The sequence below is a fragment of the Egretta garzetta genome, unplaced genomic scaffold (assembly GCF_000687185.1).
Source record: "Egretta garzetta isolate BGI_Z169 unplaced genomic scaffold, ASM68718v1 scaffold235, whole genome shotgun sequence".
Taxonomy (NCBI): Eukaryota; Metazoa; Chordata; class Aves; order Pelecaniformes; family Ardeidae; genus Egretta; species Egretta garzetta.
The window spans coordinates 1,146,432-1,156,948 of NW_009259792.1; the positions used below are offsets into that span (position 1 = coordinate 1,146,432).

The 10,517-nt window shown below is 40.5% G+C and overlaps 1 protein-coding gene across 1 annotated transcript in view; it reads left to right on the forward strand.

Moving 5' to 3' along the window:
- CLIC5 (chloride intracellular channel 5) overlaps positions 1-10,517 on the forward strand; it is a 72,327-nt gene that overhangs the window by 42,679 nt on the left and 19,131 nt on the right. Inside the window, exons 2-4 of the mRNA XM_009639621.1 lie at positions 5,144-5,253; positions 5,584-5,709; positions 7,055-7,161. Coding sequence (XP_009637916.1) covers positions 5,144-5,253; positions 5,584-5,709; positions 7,055-7,161 — 343 coding nt within the window. The remainder of the gene's footprint in view (positions 1-5,143; positions 5,254-5,583; positions 5,710-7,054; positions 7,162-10,517) is intronic.

Below are 10,517 nucleotides of genomic sequence, written 5' to 3' on the forward strand. Positions count from 1 at the left end.
GGAGATTTGTGCTATTGTGTGTGTGGTATAATTACTAAGACAGATTTTTTTTTTTAATGGCACAATAAATAGGATATTTCCTGGCCTGCTCTGTGTTTCGAATAGGATTTTCACTTCCCCTTTGGGTTCTGAGCGTAAGGAGAGTAAGTGTCAAAAGGCAGGCGCTTTCCCAATTTTAAAACAGAGAGGGTGTAACCATGTGTAATGTGAGTCCTGATTTTGATTGTAGGGATGATGAAATCAAATCCCTCCTTAATCCTTACTGGGAAATGTTGAGGTAAATTAGCCTGCTTGCTTTTGTTAACTTCTTAAAATCCTTTTGAAAAATAAATGTGTTTTAGTGTCATCAAAAATATCTGCCTACTTTACCCCAGTCTAAGAGCACTGGACCGTTGTGTCCGTGCATGGCCTCAATGCAATGAAAAATGGACAGAGAAGGAGAACAGATAAAACCAAATATATTCTTTCCCTGGAAAAAACAGAGTGCTTTCCAGCCTGCTTTCCAGTGCTGCCATTTTTAAGCTAGATGCTTAGTCATTATTAATGATGGTATATTTCTTTAAAGCTGCTATATTTTGGGAATAACTGGAAATGAAACTTGCTCCCTCCCCCGTCTTAAGGTTAGTTAAAATAATATACGGTTGTCTGTGTGCATTGCAGTCACTGTGCATGTAGCAGTTGGAGTATTTTTGGAACAAGTAAGGAAGTTTATTCCAGTTATTTCATTTATAGCAAAGTAGTAGCTTGAACTTGAGAAGAGCTCCTTGTCCATGTCGTTCCGCTGTGCTGTGCAGTGGTTGGAGGCTCTTGATATTACCGTTACTTTACAAAAATATTTGGCACAAGCTCATAAAATCACTGAGACTTTTTTTTTTCCTCCCCTCCCGAAACTCTCTTAATTTTTTTCCTTGGTAATGTGGCATACAACCCCCGCTTGGGCACACAAATATCTTTCAGATTTAATTAATTCCTTAAAAATAGCTGAAGTATTTAAGGAGGAGTGCTTTATAAATAATGAAGGAGCACATCTTGTTCATTCTTGCCATTACTCAGATAGAGGCAAACAGCTGGTGTGACGGTGGGGTTTTCCTGATATGATTATACCAAGTTCCAGGGCAGGACCTTGCTTCAATTACTGTGAAGTACCTAAATGGCTGGAGGTTAAGTAGAAAAGCTGAAGTAGTAGTAGCTAAACTAATAAGAGTAAGTTTCTGTGAAATAGCAGGAGCAGAAAGTGATGTTTCCAAGATGGAGCAAAATTATTTGCAAGTAGGCCTCCACAGATTTCAGGCTTATCTATTACTGGTGGGGTCCAAATTCATCCCACCTAAATTCAGACTCACTCATCGGATTCAGTCAAAGTGGAAAGTGGCCAGATTCATCTTTTGGATGTGCATCCCCACCTTGCCCGCACAGGAGACTTTCCCTTATGCATCTCAGCTAAAGTTTAGTGGGATGAGCATTGGCCAGAGTCTCACCCAGCAAATCCTCACATGTGTTTTACACATTCACGCTGGGAATTTGCCTTTTCAGATGAGGTTCTTCTCCATAGGGAGCTCATCTGCAGAGGGAAGGTGGCTCTGAAACACTTTCACAGCTTTGGGAATTGTAGCGGACTTTAAAAGCTCTGTTTCCTTGATCCTAGTGCCCACAAAGCCTCAAGTCTATCCCTAGTTGCAATCATTAAATCATTAAATATCCGGTGTTACTGGCAGGGAGAGCGCATATATCATCATATTGCTCCTTTTTGTAAGTGGTTGATCACTTTTGCTGTGCTTCAGGGAAGCTATGTCAGAAAGCTTTTGTGCTCATTTGTGAACAACAGCAGGGATAAATGGTGTTTCTCCAGCTTGCCAATTATTTGTTCTTTTCTTTCCATCCACTGTTTGAGTTCTTGATCTTGATGAAGGTATTATTTAATTCCTACGTTTCTGAGCCCTTAACCTTGGACAGATGCATAATAGGCTTGTATTTAGGCACTACCAGGGTGCTTTAAGCAAGCTGTTTTTCTTTGAAGCGAAGAGTGACTAAGCCTGGGAAGTTCTCTGTTCTTCCTCGTCTCCTCCTGGTAGTTAATAGACTTCACAAGGGATCTCGAGACACTCTCTTAAGCCTTTGAAGTTATTACCTTCTAAGGTTTTGCTCTTTTTGAGTGCTGAACATTGAATTACTGACTGCTGTTAGAAGCAATGAGAAAGGATCCACAAAGCCAACAGAGCCTTGTCTATAATTTCTGCAGAAAAAGAGCTGAATTTAATGGGTAAATTGTGTTGCTGGGGAGATTTTGATTCTGTTCCCTCCTCTGTCACCAGTTTGCCTTGTGATTTGTGGTAGCGTTTTCAGTTATGCCAGTCACATGAGATCAAAACCCATGAGTCAGACTCCACCCAAATCATGAGCCTGGCTTCCAGATCCAGGAGCTTTGAACAGAGATCATACCGTGCTTTTTCTTTAGTTTATCTTTCGTTTCTGGAATTTCCTCTGTCTATTCCCAATGTGTCTCTAGCAATTAAAGTTTCCCACTCTTTTGGAAGTGTCAGGAAGATATTTTGACTATTTGGGGCTGTTGGAGGCCTCATTCGACCTCCACAATTAATTTTATTTTTGATGCCTAAGTGAATCTTATTTCTTCCAGACTCTGCATCTTTCTCCTTTCCCCAATGACTTCTGCATCCCTTAACCTCACACGACCCATCACTTCTGTGTCTTCATTGCCATTCATCTGCTTTGTTCCCCCAGTAATCTTCTCTGGTCTTCAGACGGTTTTTCACCATTGCCTTGCTGGATGGAGAACGTGTAAAAAGATGCAGATCTGAGTAATCCTTAGCCTTTGCATGAGAATATATAATTGGAGAGAGCAAGGAAATGGTCTCCCTGAGTCTCGTCCCTGAAATTGTTACTTGCAGCACAAGAAGTTGGTGATGAGGACAGGCGGGAGATTGCCTCCATGCAGGATGGAGACTTGCAGGAGGTCTGGAGCGTTGCATGTTATTGTGAGATGAGACCCCCTTTGCTCGCAAGGTATTTGCAGGACTTGGCAAACCAGGGTTTTACACTCACTTTGAAGGGAGTCAGGTGAAGAGTGAATCAGACTCAATGGAGTTATAAGCCAAAGTAAATCCAGAGAAGGTAAGATGAGAATCAACCCTTCTGCCTGCACTCTTTTGCCCTCTAATTCAGTCGTTGATCTGTTTTTCTTCAAATTTTAGGCCTGTAATATCTTGTTTGTAGACTCAGTTAGCCAATTCCATTATGAAGGATATGAATCTGATTGAGATGGTGAAAAAGCCAAGGGGAAATTTGGTGTCTTGTTGCTGTTTTCTCCTATAGCATTTGCCTCTTTTCAGGAAGAGTAAGAAGTTAAAAGTTCTTGGCAATGGTTTAGCAAGCCAAAGCCAAAACAACAAATGTGACTTTGCAGTAATTATTGCATGCACACAGTGGTTCCTGGTATTCCCATGGTAAGATTGTAATTTTTTTGCCATGAAATTTGCAGAACAGAGCTAACTATTTAACAAAATTTTCCCAAACTACGCTATTCACACCTCAGGCAGATGGGAAAATCCCTCTTCTCTTGCTCATCCTCATGCCATACCACTCTTTCACCCACATTGTTTGCTGGTTCTTGCATATGCCGTGTGCCAGGCATATTGCAGATCCATAATTTCAGGTAAAAGTGCAGCCAAACTGTACTTCCATATCCAAATACTTCTAGAGTTGTTGTTTGAAACAGAATCTGAACCCAGAGAAAAACTCTTTACATAGTCCTAAACTTTACGATGGGTTGTCTCCAAGCCTTGAATCCACACTCAGTCCATATTCTGGTGTATGGGAGATCTGGAATTTGTTTTTAAACCCAGAATCATCAAAAGCTGCATTCAAGACATGAGAAAGATTCATGAGACCTACCAGAAAATCTTTCAGCTAAACATTTTGCATGCAAGGCCTGAATTTGTAGCAACTGGACACATCTCAAAATATTTCTTGTTGTGCTGCAAATGTTTGACAGAACTGCAATAATTAGAAGTGATTCCTTCTTTAAGACAGAGAAATGCTACCTCACAGCTTGAATATTAATAAGATAAAATTTATGAGAGCAAACAGTAATATAATATTTTCTGCAAAGGAAAAGGGCATGTATTTGCTTAGCTTTTTCATCAGCTGTTTTCGGACACACACTGTGTGCATAAAATACAGTTATGCAACCCATGTGGGTCAACAACGGAAGGTTGGTTGCTTCACCAGGATTATAAGAATCTTTTAAACACAATGGTACCACAAATTAAAATGGAAATCTATCAAAACCATTATCGTCCTGAAAGCTTTGGCCACAAGCATAATTATTGTAGAGGGATGTTGTCCTTGGACACAGCTTTGGCTCAGCTCAGCTAGCGTTATTTGTATCCCTCCATGGCTCAAAGTCAGAATTTGCATGGCTAAGGACCATAAATTTTTAGAGGAAAAACCAGGCTGTTTCCTCAATGCTAACACTAGCAGTTTTTTATTGTTTTGTAGTGGTTTGTAGACAACTCATTAGGTACTAGAGATAGGAACAGACTGAATGTGGTGGCTGAAATCTGCCTTGAACCTTGGAAGGATTCGGATGGAGATTTCTGTCTGGATCTAGTTGTTTGTGTCTGAGGCTGTTGCTTTACTGGATATGATCAAGATTGAGTGAATGTCAGGAGTGCTTGGGTTTAAATCTAGATCTGAAAGTTCACATTTTGGATAGTAAAACAGTGAAGCAGATCTTAGGCTGATATAAGCTGCAGTCCACAGACTTAAACAGAGCAGAAAATGTGTCCTGAGTTTTCTAGCATGTCCGTGAAGTCATGTCAGGCAGTCCTGTAGGGATGAGAGTAATTGAAAGAAAATAGAGTCTCCTGGATGTTGCTTGGCATCAGCAAAGGGACACATCTCCTTTACCCAGAGCTGCCCTCAGGAGAGGCACCAGGTTGCTTTCTCAAGCTCCTTACAAAGGCCGAATCCTGCACTAACTAAATTCTTGTGTTGATGATAAACTATATTAAATAACAGGCACTGTCAGTTATGTTAAACTGGTTATTTTTCTTTCAACATCCAATTTTCCATCTTGAGGGAGGTAAGTCACTAACGAGTCTGAAATCTCTTTTCCATCCCTCAGGCTGGTATAGATGGAGAAAGCATTGGGAACTGCCCATTCTCCCAGCGTCTCTTCATGATCCTGTGGCTCAAAGGAGTTGTGTTCAACGTCACCACTGTTGACCTGAAAAGGTAAAAATTGTTCAGTTTAATTGAAAATAGTTATATTATCCAGTGTTTTCCCTATAGAAAGGCCCCACCAAGTTCAATCGGATTTGTATCTAGCCTAGAGAGACTGTGGTGCGCAACAGAACAGTCGGGATTCAGGTCTGGAGTTTTTTTTATTCACTTGTGGAATGTTTTTATATTAAACAGGGTGCTTGGGGTAGTTTCAAATCCTTCTAACCACAAACTACAGAAAGAAAAAAAAAAGAAGGGAAAACCGATTTCGTAGGAACTATAAATATCTGTGCAACTACCTGGCCATAAAGATCACTGATCTGACTTTTTCTCTCTTTGCAGAAAGCCAGCTGACCTACACAATCTGGCTCCTGGGACCCACCCACCTTTCCTGACTTTTAATGGAGAAGTCAAGACAGATGTTAACAAGATTGAGGAATTCTTGGAAGAGATTCTTGCACCTCCAAAGTAAGAACTTGGGATTTTTTCAGTCAATAGTCCATTTCCTAGGAATGAAAGATGTCCTAAGAGGAGTTCCTAAAAAGCACTCCCTCCTACAATCTTTACTTACAGGAGTAATATTTATTTATGAAACTTGCTGGCTTCAGTGAGATGACTTCCATGTGTGAAGGTTACTTGTATGACTAATAACTGCAGAATGTTTTCTCTGTACACATTTCAGGATGCCCTTGTATGCAGAATCAAGGAGAGCAATACTAGAAAAATTTTGTAGGGGTCTGGTGTCCACATTTTAGAAAGCTAAAAATAACTTGGAATAGATGCCGAGAATTGCCACACAAAATATCTGTGCCAGGAAAAGCATTTTACAGCAAAAAAATGGAGGTTTCTGAGCTGTATGGTGTGTTAGAAAGGTTGGAAGGGGAACTGATTACAGAGTACAAGAGGCTCTGGAGGCAGAAAAGTGCTCATTATTCCAGTCAAGAAATGACAAGAGCCCATGACTGGAAGTTATAACCAAACTAATTTGGATTAGAAACAAGGCAAATTTTTTCAGTATGGATGATTAGCCATTGGAACAAGCTACCAAGGAAAGGTTTAGATTCACCAGATATGCCTTAGTTAGTCAAACATTTTGGGCTTAATAGAAGGATAATGGGAAAAAAATTGTTGGCTTGTGTTTTGGACTTTAAAATCTAGGAATCAATGAAAATTGGCTCAGTTCCTTATGGAGCATTTTACCTCCAACTGAATCAGCAGCTATAGGCGAGTCCTAAGGCAAGAGATCAGATATTTAAATTTTCTATACTCTGGTCCAAGACCACTGAAATCAGTAGGAGTCATTAGTTTGTGTTGGTCTTTCAAATCGACATATTCCTTTGCACCAGATGTCTATAAAAAACAATTCAGAGACTGAAAATTTTATGTTCCTTCACCTGGGTAATACTAACATGCCTTGCTATTACATCCTGGAGTACATTTTCAGCATAGGGAATTAGACACGACTGCCATTCATAATAGAGAGAGCTGACTGCCAAACTCCCCTGCACCTTTCTGGAAATTTATGCTTCCTTCTGATTTAAGGCCGCTGTACCTTGGATCATGGTCAGATAAAGCACCAGTGCAATTACCTTTGTCATGAAGCCATCCCTGTGTAACTATCCAAATGCCTGCCTTGACAGACACAGGTATTATTAAGAGGGACTTGCCAACCTGTTGCTTCGAGATAAATGACAGCATTAATTGCAGTTCCTCCTACAGGGCTTTTTTCTTTCTTCTTGTAAATTGTGTTTGTAATCATCACTGTGTTTCTGGTAACAAGATGTTACTCCCCACACTGCTTCTCCATTTTCAGGTACCCCAAGCTGGCTGCTAAGCACCGGGAATCAAACACTGCTGGAATCGACATCTTCTCCAAATTTTCTGCATACATCAAAAATACCAAGCAGCAGGATAATGCTGGTGAGTAGGTTCGTTACCAAATGTGCCAGGGAGTTTGTCTACTTGGAATGGGAATAATTTTTCCATTCTCCTGTAATTTTATTGTAAACCCCGTTCATAGGACATCAGGTACCACTGCTGATCAACTTGAGATGGGAGGTTCAGTGGACTCAATTCACGTGTCCACAGTTGAATTAACTACATTTATACTTGTAAATAAGACAGGCTGCAGAGTGTTCAGTAGCTCGTTTATCAGTTGCCATGACATGGCTTCTGTCCATACATCCCAGCTTCCTCACCTGAACAGGATCCCATACTGCTTATTGGAAGTGGCTGGTGGCCCGTGCTACCTCTTCTACTCTGCCTAGGCGCTGCTTAGAGGAGTGCTAATTGCCTGGACCCAAACCCATGGTAGTGCTACAAATTTAACAGTGAATAGGTGAGAGCAATCCATGCCCTGACCCTTCAGAATTTGTTAGGTGTGGCCATCAGACTCTTTGCCCATTTACTTCATGATTATGTTATACTGTTATAGCTTATTTGCTCATATAAACTGAGTTATACCAAGACATCAAACATAAATTAAATAAATTAAAGAAGTGGCTTTAAGAAATGTAATTGCACTCTGTAAGCTCCAGACTTTCCTTCATGTTTGTGTGTCAGAAGAAATACCCCACCCCCATATGCTGGATACCGTGCATATTTACACACATCCTACACTGTCTTCGTAATGAATTTGCTTTTCCTCTCCACATTCCTTTCCCCTCAGAGAGGCAAGATTTCACCTCATCTAAGCTCCTGTTGCTCCATGAAGGCTAATGAATTTACACTGCCATATCCCTTGAGATGATCTAGTAGAATATTTGCAGTCACTCGCTGATGTCCATCTTACCTTATATTACTAGTTTCACAGACAGAGACCTAAGGCATGTTGAACACCATGAGCTCATATCCCACCATTCAGAGAAGACTAGATTTTTTTCAGGTTCTAGCTCTGCCACAGATTTCATCTGTGTGATTATATTTCATTGCCTGGGGCTGAGCCATGAGATGAAAATGGGTAAATGATGATTTATGTCAGATAACAATCTGCTCCTTAATATTTTTGTGTTGTTAACAGAAGGAAATAGTTATAATTCTTCACTTCTCAGGGATGCTAAAAAGTTATTTTTTTGTCTACTGCTAATGTTGCTCAGCTAACCTCTGTAGGAACTTGTAAAAGTAAGATAAATTAAGAGTGAGACTAAATAGATGTTACAGTGATAATAAAATATCTTGGCCATTTAAAAGGAATTTTTATGGTATGCTCCACAACTGTAAATCTTAAATTCAGCTATGCTGCCCCTTGCATTCTAAACCAGCCATGGGTATCTGTCCACATGCATAATCCCAACACGTCACTTCTCAGTGACTCTGCAATACGCAAATCCCTGGACTCATAAGGTCTGGCAGCTCCAGCCAGTGATAAATGGCTGTCCTAGAGGTGTCAGCATCTGGCTATAACCAGAGCTGGAATTCAAGGTCGGATATCCGCTACTGTGAGATAAGGAAACTAACCCCGCAAAGTGCTCGTGACTGGGTCTCCACGTATTTACTAGCCGCAGGGTGATCAATGGGAGCTTTCCCTGGTTCTGCCTAACAAACTCTTGGTTTAGGTTCTCTTGAAAGTAAAAGGAAAATGCTTCCCAATGACAATTAAGCACAGCAAGGTTATAGAGAAAAGAGATGTTAAGCTGCAGGAGAGCAACAATCTTTGTTGCCTGCGAACGTCCTCACTCCATTTTCTTTGCTGGTTCATGCTCTTGTGATGTCCAGAGACATTGCAATCTCTGAACATACTGATACTTGACTTTTCTCTTTGAAGTAAATAAAAGTTTTTAGCTTAATTTTTAACAGCTGGAGTGCTGCAGCGCAAGGAGAATAAAGCAGAGGCGAGCAGAGTAAAAGTAGTACCTGCATGTTCTTTCTGTCAGCAGAGTAAAGTACCTGAGGACCTCGGACTCCTTGGAACTATCAGTGCAGACTTATGCCATGTGGGAAGTAGACCTCAATTTCAGCAGAGTAATTGACTTTCAGTTTTCAAGGGCTAAGCAAGAATAGCTATTCCCTTATCCCAGGGACATTTTACCCACTTTTCTATCCAGTTCATCGGACGTACAGCAGTTATTCTGAAGGTTGATTTGGATGGCAAATAACGAGTTAATTGAAGGGTAGTTGTGTTAGATTTCTTGAGCAGTGAAAAGACTATGTGCAAAAAGGAAAGGACAGCACCCCTATGTACATATTTCCTAATGCACCTATTTCTTTTTGATTTGTATTTTTAAAAATTGCAACTCCAATCAAAAAGGGAACTGGGGCTCTAGCCCTGACCTGATACATGTCATTTTGCAGCAGGTTCTGATGCATTATCTTTCCTATTTAACAGCAGAAGTGGTTGTATATAGTTCTGTAACAATAAAAAGCATTTTATAAACATAAAATGTAATTACTTAGGAGAATGTCCCTTTCCCTGTCTCCATATGAGCAGGTCAGATCCAAAAAGAACAGAGATTGCTGCTTGTGGTTATCTTAAATGGTTCCTATACACCCCAGCGCTCAGATAAAGGTAACACGTGTCTCACAGTCATCCTCTATATCGTCTCCTAGCTCTGGCTGACTCAAGTGCTTGGGTTAACCTGGAAAGCCACACCAATGACCAGGACATCAGTTGCACATGATCAAAATACACAGATAGAAAAAGACTTGTTAATAAATCCAAAATAGAATGGAGAGCCCAGAGCACTACATAAAAAATAATTTTAATTTATTTTAGTTGGGAATAGGGGAGTGCTGAATTCAAGGAAGCTAAAGTACCAAACATCAGGTTGTTTAAATTATGTTCTCTTAACCTGGGAGTCAGGGAGGTGAATTCATTAATGTGTGGCTGGGAGTTTGTAGCATCAGCTTATCTCTAGCTGCAAGAAGTCTGGGTTAGGTGTAGTTATATATGATCATTCTTCATAGCATACTGGTTTAGCAGAGATTGTGCGGTCTACGTAACATGAGCTCTCACTACAGCCTGTGGCTGTTAAATCTTTGTGGAAAAGTGGCGTGAAGTGGTTGGGATAATTAATGAAATTTATGCAATATGAGGATCTGGAAGTGAGAAATAATGAGAACCTGATGCACGCCAAAGATAAGCCCTAGCTGGTGTTCCTCCCAGGGGGGTTTACAGCCAGGGTCATGCAACAATTTCAGACTTCCAGTGATGCCATCTCTTGGCTATGTTGTTGCAATGTTTCCTATCCTGAGAAAGATGGTGAGATGGCACTGACAGCAGTCTGTAGCCTTTGAGTAGCTTTTTTTTTTTTTTTTTTTTTGATTGGGGAAAAGTTACT